The sequence below is a fragment of the Hipposideros armiger genome, unplaced genomic scaffold (assembly GCF_001890085.2).
Source record: "Hipposideros armiger isolate ML-2016 unplaced genomic scaffold, ASM189008v1 scaffold_382, whole genome shotgun sequence".
In the NCBI taxonomy this organism is placed as follows: Eukaryota; Metazoa; Chordata; class Mammalia; order Chiroptera; family Hipposideridae; genus Hipposideros; species Hipposideros armiger.
The window spans coordinates 378,590-398,184 of record NW_017731732.1 but is presented as its reverse complement, the minus strand read 5'-3'; the positions used below and the strand labels follow the sequence as shown (position 1 = coordinate 398,184).

Sequence of the window (19,595 nt, the reverse complement as noted above, 5' to 3'; positions counted from 1 at the left end):
GACTGGCCTTACAGCAACATCCCCTTTGTCAGTCCTCTTTTGGTCTCACTGTCAGAATTTAGTCTCTATGACATCACCACTTAAAGACACAGCTATTTATAAAGAAGAGTGTAGGACATCTTGGGCATTCAGTGTTGAAATTCTGTGACAAAGGAATTTTTGCCCAAGTTAAACACAGCTCCTGTCTGATGGGGGGTAGGGGGGGTCATTCCGCCCTGACAGGTCCCCTAGGGCAGTTACACAGAGGCACGGGGAAGGGGACACACTGTGCACTCAGGCTCACCTGGGACTCCCTGCCCTGCTTCCAGCATCCAGGCTCCACAGCCCCGTCTCATGTGCTGCCCCACTGGCCTGACACAGGACAACTACACGACAACTTCCTCTACTGCCCGAACTGGAAAAACGGGAGGATATCCGGTCAGGCTGCATAAGGCTCATGGCAATCAAAAGCCAGCACTTCAGAAAGGGTACTTTCTGGTATCACGCAGACACACTAAACATTTAAAATGCCAAAACCCGTCATAAAGCAGCGCAGCTAGGCACACTCTCACCGAGAGGTGACAGCTCCCACGCGGGATGCATGACTTCCCGGTTTCCTCCCAGGCGTCTGCCCCCAGCAGTCAGCCATGGGCTATCAATGTGACTACAGACAAGGGATTGTCTAATCTAATGACTGGCAACACCTGTGACTTCGGGATCACTGTGTCACTACCCTGAGTCTCAGTCTGTTTTGAACTGGCTACTTGTAAAATCTGGAGAATATATTTGCCTCCGTTTTAGAAAAATCAGTTCATAACCTGGAATCTGTCCCTACACCCTCCTCCCCACCCACCAATATCCCAGTGACTTGAAACATGAGTCCCTTAAATTATTAACAATTGCATTTTCGTACTGGTTCATTTTTTTAAGAGATGCAAACTAAGGTTTACAATTGGGAAGTAAGGCAAAATACTGCAATGAGACTTACAGCTCCTTTACTGAGAATGAACAGATTACATTTCCTCTGAAAAGGTAGACCTGACCATCATCACACCGGATCAGCACTGGGAGAAGTGGAGGGTGGATGCTGTCACGTTACCTTCAGTGGAGAGGCGAATGAGGCAGACAACCCAATGGCCCACGTCTTATCTGCATGTGATGACAACTGCTCGCCACCTCGACAGCCTACATGAGGGGATGGCTGGCTGTGCTCCAACCCCCATGCCACCACTGGCCCATGTCCTGTCGCTGACCATGAAGGCCCCATGGAGGGGGCGTCAAGCTGACCTGTGTGGGCAGGCTCAGGGGAACACTTGGTAGAGCCATTGATACTTCACATGAGGTTAGAGAGAAACGTTTACAGAATGTCCTTAAACCCATACACTGTGTGGCCGAAGGCTGGAACCTGGGAACGGAGCTGTGCAGCCCCCGAAGGCACCTGGGCAGCCCCACCCACGTCCCACCTAGCCCCAAGGACACCTTGAGATGGGGAAGAAGGCAGGCCCAGCCAGGCGGTCAGCTCATTGCCTAGATTCACCCTGAGAAGCCACCCTGCCCACCAGTGACCTCTTCATGCAGGATTATGATCCCAGGAGCAGATCTCGGATATATTCAGCCCACCACCCTCTTGAAGGGACCTGTGCCCTCACCTGTATATCTGGGGCCCTGTTTCTGATAAGTCCCTCCTAGTCTAAGCATGCACATAACACCGAAACCCCTTCAGAAAAACCAAGGCACAGGAACTGGGGGAAACAGTGATTTCAGTGGCACATCACACAGCCATCAACCTTGCAAAACAGAAATGCCTTTCAGATCGAGGCCGAAAAGGAAGTCATGTTCTGTGAACTGGTCCGTGTTGAGGTGTAGGCTGCCAGGCATTCTGCCACCTGAAGACAGTGTAACCAATCCCTAGGCCCACTCACCAAACCATCCACGTGACATTTCCCACCAAATGCCCATACCCCCGCCCCAGTGAAGGTATAAAGGGGATCCAGATGGCTTTTCTGCAAGTCCCCAACCCCTTATGGAGATTCTACACTAAAGAAATGAAAGACTCCGCAATGGGGAACTGTCTCTGTGTGTGTTTAAGGAAAGCCTGGAAGGCACTGTAGGTGCACAGGAAACAAGAACGGCTGAAAGCAATTAGCAGGGAACAGCCATTTCCTTAGCGACAGCAATGACACTGAGTGCAGGACAGCGCTACCTGGATGTCCTAAGCATGACCTTCCTCCAGAAGCAAAAAGAGGCTAAAACAATATCCGTACGAGACACTGAGAGGAAATAACAGTGTTTAGAAAGAAAAGGACCAGAAGGGAAGGGACACAATAAGAAAGAATGGTGTGAACAGTTACTTTCTACAAAATAAGATTTGAGTGTCTTCCTTTTGGATAATCAAGAGCATTGTCTTCGTACGTGGTTTTCTGAAAAAATGTAAACCGGCCAGAACTGCATGGTGTCACACAACGGCTAGGGCGCCTCTCCCAGCAAGTTGTCACACATGCCCATGAGAGCCCCATTTACACCCCAGAGTTCAAGCCCACACATTTTAAATGTCTTTGTGAGAAAAAAGGTGTCCGAATGGTAACATACCGACACTGGGCAAAAGAAGGAAAAACACACCATGTCTACAGAACAAGACATGGGGCTGAATTAAAAATAAAAACAGTGGCACACCCCAATCATTGGGTCGCAGCCAATTTGGGGTGTAGGTTTCAGACTGTTAACGAATGGCTTCCAGATACATTTCAATAATTGAAATGTCCAAAGGCAGCCGTGGGGCAGAGGGACAAGTCCCCTGCTCGGATCCACGGAGCCGGCACACCGCGGGGCATCCTTACTACAATTGTGCCTGTGTCATTCCCTGTGATGAGCAAAGGTGGAAAGTTAAACATTTCTCTAAACTTGAATCCAAAATATGGGCTGAGAACCATGTTAACATTCATGCGGGACTATTGTGAGGCAAATCAATAGCCCGCTTTCAAAGCAGATGGGAAGTGGAAAGGGTCACACAGACAGGACCTGTCATGGTCCCTGTGCTCAGTAGCAGGAGGGCGTGCGGGCAGGGATAGGTGAGAAAACCTCATACCCTCTGTGGGTAACAGGCGTTGAACTCGTCCCCGATCCGCCGAAGCTCCTGTGCGATCCAGATCTCCGGGCGCAGGTCCACGGGGAAGTCCTGGGGCTGACGCAGGTTGGCTGCACCAGAACAGACAGACACAGTCACCGCCATGCCAGGGATCGCTTCAGCCACAGGCAGCAAGCCTCCCACGCGCCCACGCCTGCAGTCACATCTCGGAGGCTGGCAGCAGGCTGCTGCCCGCCTTGGGCTTAAGTCAGCTTTGCGGAATCATTTCCTTTCCCCAAGCTGGACACTCGGAGCCGCAGAATTCAAAGGCATCCTGGCTGAGCCATCACAGGCTCGTCAAGGAGGCATACACACAACGAATGACAACATAAAAATTGAGGCTGTCAGTAGAGCAACTGCGATTTTCATACAAGGTAAAATTCCCAGGGAAATTTCCAGTATCTCAGAGGACCATGAGATGAAACACTCGTCCCGTTCAAAGCACAAAACAGGCAAAAACCTGTGGAGTGAGCACAGACTACCTAACTTCATTTTTATACAGGTGGGAGCAGGGACACAGCTGTCCTCACAAGTGCCACTACAGGGCCAAATTAAAGCGTGACTGTACGTTGTCTCAATACTAACACAGCCAATGAGGACGGGTTCAAGTCTGTAACCCCACCCAGGGCCAGGGGACATCCTGGGTGTAGGAGCAAAAGCACATTTCAAAGGAGAGAAAGACGGAGACCCGCCCTTTCATTAAGGTGTCCTCAGTGTTCACACCCACTCCTTAGAAGCCATGAAAGCCATGTGACAGCCAAAAATGAGGGGGAACAAAAGCGCTTCATCGATCCCCCCACCACGCATGGGAAAATGCTGCGCACTCAGGGAGCAGCACAGAAATGTGGCCCAGGAAGCGCTGAGGCTTGTGGGCCTCAATGGCCCTCACGCATGACACACCACTCACTGTTCAACCTGGCACACTGAGCTTGTGGCTCAGCACGCACCTCTCACTCTGGCCACCGCAGAGTATTTAAATACCCACAATACTAGGGTCTCACAACAGCGTTGAATGTCGCTTCCTGTTCTGTATTTCTGTTGAAAGGGTCTTTCTTTTTTTTGTATTTTATTTATTGCTATAAATAAAAGTGATGTCAAATCATAGCTTCTATCAAAGCACTTGAAAGGGAACTCTTGGAAGAGTTTTTAACCACATCTTCTCAGAACTCCAGTCCCGTCTTCTCTGCTCCCAGCCCCCACCCAAAGGAATTCCACCATGGCCCCAGCAATACAGCATCCAAGAGGGGCAAGGCAGCCTGTGTGGGGGGAGCATGGGGGCATGTGAACTAGGACAACACACAGACACTTTCCAGAAGTGTCTGCACTCTGACTGAGCCAGACATGGTGGACAACACGAAGGCTGGGGTGGGGGCACTTTTAGGGTAAGCCAGGTGCAGGACCTGAACACACATCTGACCACATAAAAACTGCTTTGGCTGAACCTTTGTCACGCAAACATTTGTAGCGTTACTCTGTAAAAGTCTATTCAGTTTCAATTTTAAGTGACTAAACTGACAGGACATAAAGCTTCAAGACAACTGTGATGGCAGGTGACGATGTGATGGCTGTGTCCCTCTGCCCCGGTTCGTAGCTCTGAGGATCAACCCTGTCAGTCACAAGCACCCAATCACCACACTCGCTTTACATCCTCAGCGATCAAATGCTTTCCTGACTCCAGAAGCTTTTAAATTGAACTCACCCGAAGGAAGGCAGGAGGCCCAGACGCACCACAGCCTGCAGGCTGTGTCCCGCGTGGCACTTCACGGCCCTGCTGAGGGCCTCGCAGAGAGACGTACCTGCCTTCATGTGCAGGTTACCAGGCCATCCAGCCCCTCAGCCGCTCAGAACCCCCCCCACCCCCACCCCTCCGGGCTTCAGAGGAACCTGCTCTCAAGCTTAGACTCAGAAACAAAGAAAATGCCAGCGATCCAAAGAAAACTAGAAAATACAAAGGTGGTGGGCTGGCTGGAACTGCAGCCAGGCACCTGGTGCTACATGAATGAAGTGCCCCCTGCCTGGCCTGGCGATGATGGACACCGGTGTGCAGACATAGCTGTGGTGCCCTGGCCCACGGAGCTTGCACTTTGTGAATTAAAGGCTACATTTTAACTAAATGTTGGTTTCTCCTGGACAAGGATATTTATAAGTACACCTGACTTGTAAGGAAACAAAACTGCTCCCCTGGCTCCCTTCCCCAGAGGCAGCGAAAGCCTCCTGGCTCTCTCCCATCAACACCCAAAAATGGCCATGAGGGTCAAAGGGATTCTGGCTCGCACTGGGGCCGGCAACCAGCGGACCGTCAAAGGAGCAAGTCCAGGTGGAAGTCAGCTTGTCAAAACTAGAGCCCAGAAACATGTCATCCTCGCCGAATCATGAAGGCTTGGTGGCCAAACCCAACCGATCCCTTTAGCAATAAGGGCCCAGCTGTTTTGGGGGAAGGAGGTGAACGAGATAGGCAGACGTTTCTTCTATAGGAAAGAAAAGTTCAGAGGATTAAATAAGCTCCGTTATCATAAACAAACACACAGAAACAGGTCTCCAAGGTGAGGCAGGGAGGCCCGAAGCTGCACTTGACAAGCTCCCAGGGGAGGCCGGTGCAGACGGTCCCCAGACCAGATCCTGAGAACTACGGAGAGGGGCAGAGGTCCTGGAGCCAGATGTGTGTCTCAGAACATTTAAGGGTGGAGAGTCGTGGTGACCAAGGATGACAGATTAGACAGGCCGAGCGCATGCTAACTGGCCAGGACCAGGTCTGGAAGGGGATGTCAAGTGTACTCAGGTGATTTAAATTGATACAGAATAGTGACATACAGTGTGAGTCAGCTCTGCAAAGGAGACTGACCCGTCCAAGCTACTCTAATAGCACCCATCGCCGCTTGGCTTTTTAAAGAACTGGGTTTATTTTTTGGAGAGGTGAATACTGTTGTTCATTGAATCTGTAAACACAGAATTAACTACCAACACTCATCCTGCAATTAAACCTAGTGAGTATGGACACAGAATTGTGGTTATAAAATAAGAGTGTAAAACAGAAATTCTGTTTTGAGTATTTTAAAAGCCCTCCTATTCCTGTATTTTAAAAGGGTGGCCTTAACCTCAGTTAATGAATGCAGGGCATTTCTCAACATAAATTTCAAAGACTATTTCTAAAGTGACAAAAGATCTGTTTTGGGGTGTAGGGGAAGCTTTTCCTTAATTTCCTCATTAGTTTAATCTTAGTGACTGTCCTATCTGGCCTCGTGTCGCTTGAGAACACACTAGCACAAAAGAATCGCCCGAGAGAGCAGGCTGCCAGCCCCGCGGTGATGCTGCTCAGAGCGGAACTGAGTCTGCTCACGTCTATCCCACGGCCAGGGATGGTGACGGTGTGTTCTTCCAGCAGTGTGCCCAGCACCAGTGGGGTCCATCCCCACCCCCAAATCCTATCTATAGTCCACCTGCTGAAGAGAAAATTTCTGTTTCCATTTCTAGCCAGGAGGAAAGCCAGTACCCAGCGTAACCATTCTCCTTAGCTATCTGCAAGGTGCCTAGTGATAAAAAATGCTGATCAATAAAATGGGTCTTTATTTGAAACAAAAGCTCTTCTTTCTATGTAGGAAGATCAGATTCTTAACTTCTAAGGCAATTTTAGGTAAACATAAAAACTTCCAAAGAAAAGTTCTGATGAGGTGTTTGTACCACAGGAAATGCAGTTTGTGCATTTAAGGAAGCATTTTAGTCTGTAAACCTGGCACTGCTAACAACAACAAAAAGGCATGATGAAATATAAACTGCTCTTAACATAAAGCCACCCAAGGGCTGTCACCTGGAGTCCACACAAGGCTGGCTCCATGGGGTGCTGTGAAAACCACCTCGCGGGACGTGCCATGTCACAGCTGCAGCCTCGTGAGGGACAGGACCAGGGCAGCTCACTGCAGGCGGGCGGTGGGGTTCCTCTCACGTCCCTGCTGGAGTGTCAAGTACGGAACCAGAAACCAAATTAAGATTCGCCGAAACACTCTGGATGCTCAGTAATCTACAAATGCTGGGCTAGACTCAAGTTAGACTTTAGAGGCATCAACGCGGATTAAGTTGCAAATCAAAACACGACTCAACTGCGATTGGCTTTCTGTCCCCAAAGAGACACGGACCATATGGCTTGGAAGAAAGAACTGTTTTATTTTAGACACACAGCAGACAGAAGGCACTTGGGGCGAGGAAGTGCGTTTGCAGCACGGATTGGGGGGCCGGCCACCTTCATCCCTGAGCAGAGTTGGATTTACCCAAAGCCACGAAGCACACACTAAGGACCATCTCTTTGCAGGCAGAGAAAGAAGCCAGAGCTAAACCAATCTCAAAATAATTACTCCAAAAACATTTGGAGGAAGCGCTGCCTCTGCAGTTCACACAGTGGCACCAAGCCTGGGGCGTCTGTTCAACCCGACAGCCTATGTACTTAGGTGACAAAAACCTTCAACAACGTCTCTCTATTCAGAGCTATCGACAGCTTACACGTGATCAGCCAGCTGCTTCCACAGCTTCCTTGGGGAACCCACCTGAGGGGCTGGGCTATGTCGCCACTAACATCCCAGGAAGTTTCACTGCAGACGAGCCCCAAGTGGCCGGTTTTCCGACATCAGTGAGCCAGGACCCTGTTTCACACACACATACGTACCCCTCCTTCTGGGTCTAATTCTCGCTCGTGTCCTTTTATTTTTGGATAAATCCTCTGTCAATTCCACCAAGCCACTGGATGAAAACCGAAGTAACTAGAAATGAAATAAAGCAATGGCAGTGACCACAGGTGCCCATGTCTTCCCTGGTACACGGGGTCAGGCCTGGGTGGTCCACAAGCTCAGACAGCACGTGACAGCTGCTAGGATGGAACAGCACATAAAGCTCTGACACGAGGCCAGGGTCTCTACACCTAACTCACGGTGGACTCACTCCCTGCTTTTATGTGGCCGGGAGTTAGAAAGCGAAAATGCATGTGGTTCTGATCAATTTCCAGGCTGATCACTCGGAAAATGCAGGCAACCAAGGCCATGATGTTGGACAGAAGCCTGGAAATGAGCGTGCGGTTGTCTCCCCCTCCCACCGCCATCTGTCTCTTACAAGAATCCAGAGGCATCATGGCCAAGGTGCTTGTCTGCTACTCAGCATAGAAAGACCCAGGTATCCACTTCACCTGTGCAGCCCCCACACACGTGACGTATGTGCTAGAAGCCAGTGACATGCCAGGGGCAAACCCAGACCCCGAGGCTTCATGTCCAAGGACATACCTGGCTGGTCACAGCAGGAGGCCAGCATGTCAAGCCAGGTGGAGACCCACCTCCTCCACCCCTGCAGGAGCCTCCAATGCCCCAATGCATGGTGGCCTGGCCTGGATGCCCATGTCCTGGGACAGGGCACACCTTTTCCTGAGGCATCAAAATCCTCGCTGAAGGGTATCGCGTGCTCCAGTTCTTCCTGGCAAGGGATGGAGACGTTCCCTTCTGATCCCTGAGGATACAAAGACAGCCTACAATCCCTCTCAATCATTATCCCTCTTTTCAGTCAATGGAGCTGCCTCTGCAGACCTGGTCCCAAACCAGCTCCTTCCATGTGCCCTTCACAACGAGCCGTGTGAAGACAGGACGCGACTCTGTCCTCGCTTTCCCCACTGACCAGCCCCACTAAGTTTCAAGGACAGCTGCTTTTCTACTCCAATAGTCTCAGATTCCTGTCCCAGGCCTACAGAGGACCTGACCACTGTCCCATCTTATTTTTAAAAACAAACAAAAATAACCCCAGTCAAATGAAGACCAACCCTGAACTCCTTTAACACAGACATAAACCCCACCCCCCTTCTAATGACAGTGCAGGCCAACATCCTATCCAGACAACTCACTCACTTTACACTTACTCCATATCAAAACTGTAAAAACAAATGCTTTCCAGCAATCTTGTAAAGTAAATATGCAGCTCCACACATTAATTCATTTAAGTCCATTCCTTGGAAATAAAGTGTTAAAACATCGGAAGCTATTAGCGTTCAGTAACCGTATGCTGCTCCCAGCCAAAAATCACGTCTTGAGAAGGAAATGAGAATTTAAACTACAAACATCAAAATTCCTGACTACAGAGTAAGTGTGGCTTCCTCTACGAAATCCAACACCAGCAGCAGAAAAACAGGTGACAAAAAGCTCTCCTAAATTCACACTAAGGTCTTACACACGAACGTATTTCGTCTCAGTGACAGTGAAGACCAAGGTATGGGGCAGACACAGAACCCTAAAAAGCTATGTCAAAAACAGTTTTTTAAATAGGTAAATGTCTACCAAATCTATTTATGCAGAACATGAGGCACTCGCCTGTTAGGAGATGTGTGGTCAGCATCTGTTAGGAACACACCAGCACGATGAGATGTAACAAAATCTTCCCACTTCAATACTTACACCTTGACAAATCCAACTGCCTCTTTTTACCCAATTGAATAAAAGAGAAACAAACTTTATACCTCAATTCCAGGCACGACTGCTCAGAATCAACAAGATATAATCATCAGTTTGGACGTTTAATGGTTTAAGTGTTTGTCCTAAAAGCATATGTCTGTCACATTGGGCTGTCTGGCCTCGGGGGGAAAAGGGACAGACAGAAGACCCCCGACCAGCAGACGGTCGGTCGGCACAAGGCTCCACAGAGCTTAGGCTCCTGCTTGTGCCACGGGGGCCACAACTGCCACTCCTGCCCTGTGTGGGGGACGGGGCACAGTCATGTACACGACATTTTGTGGTCTGCAGACCCGGCCTAGGATCCGATCCTCCCTGGGAACTGCCGCCCCAAGTGGAGGTTAGATGGGACCTGACCATGAGTACGGGCTGGTTAGTGGCAGAAGGACCTGGGCCCAGAGCGCCCTTCTGGTCGACCTTCCAGGAACCACCCAGATGCTGCGCTATGGTGGCTTCCTGTTTCCATCTCTTATTACTGTGTATCCTGTGTTCCTCTTGGTCCCCACTTTCAGCATAACTGCTCCATCAGAACACACAAGCTTTCTGAGTGTTCTAGGAGGAGTCAGACAGCCCCACGGGGACACGGGGCTGCTGGCCTGGTTCACACTGGGCCAAGTGAACTGAGAGCCCACTGTGCAAACATGAGACTGGGGCTGTTCCCCTCCAATGCTCTAACCACAACGGAATCAGGACAGGACACTGGTCCCCAGCTGAATGGAGGGACTTGCCCCCAGGCTCTAACCGATCACTGAAAGGACCAAGAGTGGACTGGGTGGCCTGCTGGAACTTTCCACGCCCACAATCGCACCATGCTACCAGGAGGAGGACTGGAGAGAAGGCAGAGCAGTGCACTGTGTGTGCCAGGGTTTCCTCACAGAGAAAACCCAGCTCCAGGAGCACGTGCCAAAATCTAGTGCAGGGAGGGACTGTGGGCACTCGGGACTGCCTTAGATGTCACCCGAATTCTCATTAAACTTACAAACGTCTGTGCTCCTGCCATGGACCAAACCACTCTCTCAAGCTGGTGAGCTACTGTGACTAGCCCAGAAGAATGGAGGCTCGGGTGCCAGTAAAACTGATGTCTTGATTCAAATGCAGCCCCACGGAGTACATCCCATAGCATGGTGTATACCCAGATACGTACTTTGTGTGAAGAAGTTCTCAAGGGATGAAAACCAGACAAACAAAAGAAACCTCTTAGTCTTTTCTCCAGCACTCTTCTCATAGAAAAATAACTCAGTCAACAAACAGAACATCAAGCTGGCTCACACGAAACCCCTTCTCAGACACATATTCGTGACAGAGAGACAGGCCTTCCACTTAAGCAAGCTTCTTTCGCAAAGTCTCAAACTATCTGTCAAATCTATACATTGCTTATACTAAAGTTTTTTAGGAACTGGAATGGGCAGTATGTTCCAGTCCAGAAATGTAACATATTTTTTTGGGGGGGAATGTCCGAGAGTGACTCAGATTGTCCACAATGGTGTAAAATCTGTCAGTGTTAACACACACCCCTTCTCGGATTGAAATGGTGGATTACATTATTTTTTTCTTTTAAATTTCAGCTCCCAAACCATTTTCACTCCTGAGGAAGGGCCGCAAAGCCCGAGCCAAAGCACTGTGGGCTGTGCAGGGCGCCCAAGGGCTCATCAAGTCTCACTCCAACACTAGACGTAGGCTGTTTGCACACCAGATTGTTTCCTCACCCTGACAATGGCACAAAGTCCCCATTCTCAGGTTTGCAGCTATAACTTGTGCAGTTGACTGGCCCGTGCCCACAGTGAGAGGAGGTCGGAGGAAAGGGACACACTGACAAGCAGCCCTAACCCCCAGCCCGGTGCGCACACCAGCACCTGCTCAGGGCTGGCCCTCCCATCACTGTCAAGCCACAAGTGCTCGTGAACCACGCATGTAGTCCAGGGCAGACAGGGAAATGCAGAGTGAACCTGGTTTTTCCATGGGAAGCAGGAGACACCAACTCATCCTAAGCAAATACTTCAAAACACAAAGGCCTTGCCCCTTATAAATGGGGTTAGCTTGCCCACCAAGTAATGGCATCAGTACTGACAGGGGCACCCTCCAGTCACATGATGAAAAGTTCCCAGGAAGGACACACGATCCACTCACCCAGAAGTAAACACCAGAATTTAGATGGCCAGAGTGTAACTCCCTCTGAGAAAAGCTATTTTAATTTCTTGATTCTATGCAGGCAAAGACTGTTTCTAACGTAAAATCCACAGCGACAATCTCCTTCAATAATGGAAACAGCTGCATTTCTTTTGATGGCAGGAAAAAGTAGTTCAGCCTGTGACTTATGTCTCCAGACCTTTCCTCCAAATACGCGTCTCGAACTGCAGTCAAGTTTCTGCCAGGTCAAGTGGGTTGAGATGCCCCACAAGTACCCCACTGTAACACTCCACAGGCTCCCTGCCATGACACCCTACGAATGCCCTGCCATGATGCCCATGGGCACCCCGCTGTGATGCCCCACAGGTGCCCCAACAGGGGCTGAATGTGAACAGGCAGGTGGGGTGTGGGTTTCCAGGTGTCTCCACAGCCCACAATTGACACAGCCCACAATTTCCCACTGAAGCCAAGGTCCTACTCAGCGCCCCTGCTTCCCCGCCCCCGCCAGGCCAGTTTCTAGAAAAGACTTTCTTCCTTCTTTTTTGCTTTTTTGTTTGAGACCTGAAAGTTAGACTAATGGCAGCATTTCCAGACAAATCCCCTTCCCCGTGGGCTTCCTACACTCCTGACATGGCAGCTCCTTCCCGTGGGAAGCAGGAGAGAACAATCCATCACGGTCACACGTACTGACTCATGGTAGCTGGGACAGGTCAGGAGCCAGGAGAACTGAGTGACTGAGTTCCTACTAAGCGCTTTCCGTCCATCAGCTCATATGGCAGCTCCCTGTGACCCTTGGAGGTGGGCACTTTTGCCCTCACTTGGATGAGGACACAGAAGCTCAGACACTAACCTATCTGCCCGGGTGGCAGGGACAGCTGGGATCCCATCCAGACCCTGCTCCAGACCAGCCTAAGCCCCGAGGATGGAATCCACCTGGGGCCCCTGTTGAATGGAGGTGCTTCTGTAAAATGCCCACTCTGGGGCCGGCCGAGTGGCTCAGTTGGTTAAGAGCTCACTCAAGAGTTTGAGCTCTGAGCAACAGTGGTTCAATTCCCAGCTCGAGCTGAGCAGCCAACAGGTGGCAGAATGGTTCAGCTTAAAAAAAATAAATAAAATAAAACAAATAAAATGCCCACTCTACTAAAATAAAAACAGACACCCCCCCCCCAAAGAGGAGATTGGGGGTTAACGTCCATCTGGAGTTCTGAGGATGGGCCCAAAGCTGGACCTCACCAGGGTGAAATCTTGAACAACATAAAAGCCATGGCAGTTAATACTGAGTCACGCAAATGTGCCACACTCACCCCACTGGGCAAGTCATAAGAGAAGATTGATGAAGAGCAAAGTTTAAAATAGGTAGTACTTATTAAACTTGTTCTATTACAAATGCTAGTTATGACAATTTTACAAATACAAAAAGGCACACAGAAAAAAACCACCTGTAACTCAAATGCAAAAAAAAGATTCACTATTAACGCTTTCATATATTTTCCTTCTAATCTTTTTGTTAGGCTCATAAACTTCTTAACACCACAGAGTTAAGGACTAGACATTTGTGTCCCCCGTAAACTCCTAGGATGACACGTGGAGGTGGGGCCTCTGGGGTGATCAGGTCATGAGGGTGGGTCCCCCAAGAAGGGGTCGGCACCCTGATAAAAGCTGATGGGACAGCCAGCTTGCTCTTTCCATCCTGTGAGGACACAGTGAGAAGAAGGCGGCCATACCAGAACCCTGACACAGTGGCACCCTGACCTCAGACTTCCACCTTCCAGAACTGTGGGACAAATGCTAAGTCCCCACTGTATGGTAATTTTATACAGCATAAATGGACTAAGACCTAGGTCTCAACAATTTTGTAACCATTTTAATGGAACATGACACCAGGAGCATTTCCCCATCATTATTCTCTTTACCACCATTAAGAAGGTGGCACCAGTCTGTCAAAGCACGAGTAGTAATTTAGAGATTTTCTCAGAGCAGGAGGGCTGTCATGATGATCCTCTTGTATCTCATACACAGTTTGTCAGCATTTTGTGCAGAAGAAAGGACCATCAGACCTGTGCTCTGTGCCTGTTGAGCTGGTCTGAGGGCAGTGGGGCGCGGTGCCTATAGCCCTGGACCGAGTCCACCAGATCTTAAAGAACACACGTTGGGTTTGTGTCCACAGGACCCCCACAGAGAAGGGAAGTAACCTTTGGTCACGTGCCCCAGCCCAGGTCCCACTACTGAGGAAGCACAATGACGAGAGGACAGAGACCAGGAGGGGAAAAAGCCTGGACATTTTGTCACATGAGGATTATGTCAAGAACCTGAGGGTGACCCACCAAAGAATGGAGACAGCCAAGTTCTGGTGTGGGGTGACCAGGAGCAGGGAGAGGGGTGGTCCCTGGGGAGATGTGTCCAGCCCAGGCACAGTGACACACACCAGGGTGCAACGAGATTCGAGTCCCAGGTGACAGCACCAATCCTGAGGCTTTCAAGGCGTGCAGGAAGCAGGGTGACAGGCTAGAACAGCAGTTCTCAACCTGTGGGTCGTGACCCCTTTGGGGGCCGAATGACCCTTTCACAGGGGTCGCCTAAGACCATCGGAAAACAAAAAGATATTTACATTACGATTCATAACAGTAGCAAAATTACAGTTATAGAGTAGCAACAAAAATAATTTTATGGTTGGGGGTCACCACAACATGAGGAACTGTATTAAGGGATCACGGCATTAGGAAGGTTGAGAACCGCTGGGCTAGAACCACCCGCGTATGCACGTCCTCAAGTCTAAGCCCGCACATCCCTACGTATAAAGCTAGACAGACCCGGGGGTGTGCAGGCCAATCACACAAAACCACAGGACCCACTATTCTCTTTAATAAGACGTCCCCCATGCATGGGCATCAAAGTGAGCTACCCAGATGTTTTCAGGGGCTATGCGTGCAAGCAGCACAGCAAATGCCCCAGGGGCCATGCACAGGGTCACACACGGGCCACCATGGTAGGTGCTGTGGCCAGCAGCTGCAGAGCGCCCAGGTGAGGGCTGCAGCTCTTCCCAATGTTAAGAGCCCATTACTCCCCATACAAGTAAGAACACGGTGAAAGAGGTGATGCCTAAAATTCTGGGCAGTACTCTGCAGCCAGGGCCACTGCCGGTCATAAAGGCCCATTACAAGAAAAGGGAAATTTCTAGTTTCACTCAGTCCCCGCCTTTATTACTAAAACCCTGGACAGAACACAAGAAACCAGTAAACAGTGACAGGGCAATGAGGGCAGCAGGCTGCCTGGGGACCCAGGGCTGGGGCCTCCAGTTTCCTCATCAGATGCGGCATACCTGGGACACAGCTGCGGAGGCCTCGACTGGAGAGCCCCAGCAGGCACCCAGGGATAGCCTGCTCTTCCAGCAAAGGGACCAGGGAAAGGTATCCCTCTTGGGAAAACATGCCTGACTCCAGAACACCACACCCACCGTTCCAGCGTGGTGAGTGGGGGGCGGGGGATCTGACCTTCCAGCTGTCCTCAGCCCAGTGCCTGGTACTTCGATCCCACGGCCAGGGTGTCAGCAGGCTGAGTGGGGTGCCCATCTCCTGGCCCTGCCAGAGAAGTGCTGGAGGGGCCGCTGCTCTCCACTCCCAGCCAGGGGCACAATGATGCCCCAATGAGTGGGCCCCCCCCAGCACCATGCTGAGCCTGCACCCCAACCCGGCACTGAGGAGAATGTAGAAGCCCCACCCAGCATCAGTGAAGGGAGTAAGGTGCAGGGAGGTGGGGCTGACTGGTGTGAACAGGGAGCAGAGGGGAGTAGAGTGTACACTGTGCACCCCAGTTGGATGTCAAAGCCATGTGGATCTGTGCCTGCCTTTTGCTGGGAAGTATCGGCAAGGCCGGGGGAGGGATCGGAACCTCCACCTCACATGGCAGAAGCAGGACAAAAGTTTTAGAATTGAAAAATACCGTGAAAAAAAGGAACCCTCATGGATGTGCTCAGTAAGAGGGAGTGACAGGACAGAATCAGTGGGCATGTCCTGAGGGCAGACTGACAGAATTTACTTAGTCTGAACAGAATGAAAACGAGCAGAGTCCAGGGCCCTGCAAGACTAAAAAAAAAGTCCCCAAAGAGAAAGGAAGGGACTGTGTTCAAACACACATGGCTGAAAACTTCCCAAATTTGGCACAAAACATACAACTACAGATTCAAGAAGCTCAGCGAACCCCAAAAAGGATAAGCCCAAAGAAATCCAACACAAGACATATCATAATTAAACTTCTGGAAACGCAAAGACAAAGAAAGCAGCCGGACAGACATGACACATTATTTATAGGGGAGCAACTGGAAAGACAGTAGATTTTTATTTGAAACCATGAAGGTTAGAGGAAGTGAGGTTTTTCAAGCACTGGAAAAAACAAACAAACAAACAAAAAACAAAACAGTCAACGGCGAATTTTACATCCAGTAAAAATATCCTCCGGAACAAAAGGGAAATGAAGACATTCTCACGACAAGAACTAAGAGGGTTGCTGCCAGCAGGCCTGTCACTAAAAAATGACCAAAGGAAGTCCTCCAAACAGAAATGGTGACAGAAGGCTTAGGACTCCAGAAAGGAATGAATACTGGAATGGGGGGAAAAATGGGAGTAAATAAATACAACAACCTAGCCTACTTCTCGTGAGCTTAATTTATATTTGATGGTTGAAGCAAAAAAAAGTATCATGAGCTGACATGGTGGCTCAACGTATTTGGAGGAAATATTTAAGGCAATTGTATTTGAGAAGTGGGGTAGTACATAAAAAGGTCCTGGTGGAAAGTTAGGTGTCTATGCTGAGATGAAGTCATAAAATGCCGACACCATTGATACTGGTGGACTACAGTAAGTTACACCAGTATATTGTAGTACCTGGAACAACCACCAAAAAAACTATAAAGTGCAATATATTTAAAAACACTATGAATAAAGATGGTATCCTAAAAAACATTCAAATAAAAATAAAAGCGCTAACACATCAACGCTTACCTTAAACGTAAGTGGTCTAAATACACCATTTAAAAGACAAATTTGACAGAGTACATAAAGCAATGTCATCTGAAGATAACACTGCATACAAAAACTTACTTCAATTATAGGTTGGAAGTGAAAGAAGGCAAAAAGACATACCCACATGAACATTAACACACCGATTTTGTTTTTCAGAAAGCAAGAGTGATTACATTAATATCAGATAAAGTGGACTTTACAGCAATGACAAAAGGATCAATCCAACAGGAAGACAGAACAATTCTAAACACCAAACAACAGTGTATCAAAAAACATGAAGCAAAATCTGATTGATTTTACAGAGAAAACAGACCAATGCACCATTATAGCTGGGGATTTCAACTCCATGCTGTCGGCAATTCACAGAACTGCTAGACAGAGTCAGCAAGGAAGGACTGAGCTGGATGCAGAGGAAAGAGGAGGGAAAACTGGTGGAAGAAATCGCCATAACCGACACCAATTCACTGGCAGAAAGTTGTAAGGATTTGAAGTGACTTTCGATTTAAGTGGAAAAAGCAAGTGCCAAAGCAGGGCTGCATTTGAACCTTAAGAGGACAAGAACGATGACTACAGAAAAAATACACGACTTTATCACAAATAAAGATACTGAAATTGTGAAAGATTTTGCTGGTTCTGTCACCGATTCCATGAGATGCAGCCAAGAAATCACGAGAAGGCTGAGGCTGGGACGGACAGCAGTGGAAGAACTAGGAAAGATGACCAAGAGCACAGATGTGTCATTAGGGACCAAGCTAAGACCAGCCACCCCCTCGTGTTCCCAATTCCTATGTATGGAAGTGAAAGCTGGACAGTGAAGAAGAGGCTGAGAGGAAAAAAACGATTCATTTGAAATTCAGCACTGGGGGAGAGCGCTGGGACACCCTGGACCTCCACAAAGACGCACTAGTACGTCAGAGCAAACTAAGCCTGGGACACGGCTGGAGGCAAAGTGACAAAACTGAAGCGGTCCTACTTCGGGCACATCGTGACAAGGCCGGGTTCTCTGGAAAAGACAAGAATGCTGGGAAAACAGGAGGCAGAGGAAAGAGGAAAGCCAAACATGGGATGGATGACTCCACAAAAGAAGCCAGAGACTGAGTCTCCAGGAGCTGAGCAGGCCTGTTGGGGACAGGACACTGTGGACGTCACTCATTTGTGGGGTCACCAGGAGTCACAGCCGACTCAATGGCACGTCATACATCACACACACACACACACACACACACACAAATGTGTGAAAAGAACTATCCCCTGACCAACTAGGATTTATCCTAGGCATGTGAGGTAATTAACACTGAAAATCACTCAATGTAACACAGTTTTATCAACAGGCTCACATTAACTCACATGACCATATCAATTCATGTCAAATAGACATTTGTAAAATCCAACACCCCTTCCATCCACGAGAACAACTCTCAGCAATGCAGAAATAAACAGAAACTTCATCTTTTTAAAGAGCATCTACAAAATACCTATAGTTGACGTACTTGATGGTTAAAGACAGAAAACTTTCCCCCACAACTAAAAAAAAATGGCAAGGACGTCTGCCTTCACCACTCTTACCCAACACAGCACTAGAAGTTCCGGCCAGTGCAATAGGGCAAGAAAAAGAAATAAAATGCACACCGATCAACAAGAAAGACATAAAATAGTCCCCATTTGCAGACTACATGATTGTCTGGATAGAACTCCCAAAATTTACAAAAAACTTGAGAATTTATGAGTTCAGTAAGGATGCAGGATACAAGATCAAAAGGCAAAAATGAACTGTATTGCTATATACTAATAATGAACACATGGAAACAGAAATCAGACATACAATAAATACTATTGATAATTTCTCCAAAGTAAATGAGATCTAGCAAAAAACAGGTATAATATCTGTGTGTGAAACTCACCAAACGTAAAGACGTGAACACTCGAAGAGACCTGTCTGTTTATCTAATGGAGGACACAACACAGTGAAGATGCATCTTCACCTCCAAGTTTTGACCTATAGGTTTAACACTATTCCTATAAAAATCCAACGGATTTTTTGAAGGCATAGACAAGCTTATTCTAAAATTCACATGAAAAGGCACTGGATGAGGCTAAAACAATTTTGAAAAAAAAAGGAGGTGGTCTGGAATCAATGTATCCATTGTCACAGCCTAGGCACACCATCAGTCATGTCAGTGGTGTGGTGCTGACAGAGAGACAGAGACACCTAGTTCAGTGGGACACAAAACAGAACCCGGAAACAGACCCAAACATGCCCACTGATTTTTGACCAAAGTACAAAAGCAGTTACCTAGAAAGAGGGTTACCTTTTCAACAGGTGGTACTGGAAAGAATAAACAGATCTGAACCTCACCCCTTACACAGAAATTAACCCAGTATGAATCATAGATCTAACATCACACGCAAAGCTATACCACTTTTAAGATGGAAAAACGAGGTGAAAATCTTTGGGACCTACAGCTTGATGGAGAGTTCTTAGACACCAAACACGTGATCCATAAAAGGAAACATGGACAAACTGGATTTCAGGCAAATTGAAACTGCTCTATGAAGAGGATGCAAGGACAAGCTACAGATTGGGAGGGAATGCGGCAAAGGCATCGACTCTAGAATACATAAAAGCTCTCAAAACTCAAGAGTAAAAAATCCAAATGACCCAATCAGACGATGAGCAAAAGATATGAATGGCCATTTCACCGATGAGAAAGTACAGATACAAATAAACACATGAAAAATATTCACTGTTAAGCCATGGAAAAATGCAAATTACAACTACAACGAGGTGCCATTCCCATGTCAGAATGGCTACCATAAACACTGGTGGTGACGCCCAGCGCTGGCTGTGGGGAAGCTGGTGTTGAACACTGATGGGAA

At 48.5% G+C, this 19,595-nt stretch overlaps 1 protein-coding gene across 13 annotated transcripts in view; it reads right to left on the bottom strand.

Annotated features, from left to right (window-relative positions):
• Positions 1–19,595, bottom strand: part of BCL2L11 (BCL2 like 11) — a 38,094-nt gene that overhangs the window by 9,692 nt on the left and 8,807 nt on the right. For 7 of the 13 annotated variants that reach the window (XM_019662873.1, XM_019662875.1, XM_019662869.1 and 4 more), the window contains one exon: positions 3,065–3,174. In XM_019662873.1, the coding sequence (XP_019518418.1) occupies positions 3,065–3,174 (110 nt within the window). The other 6 variants (XR_002126280.1, XR_002126281.1, XM_019662877.1 and 3 more) reach the window with 6 other exon arrangements.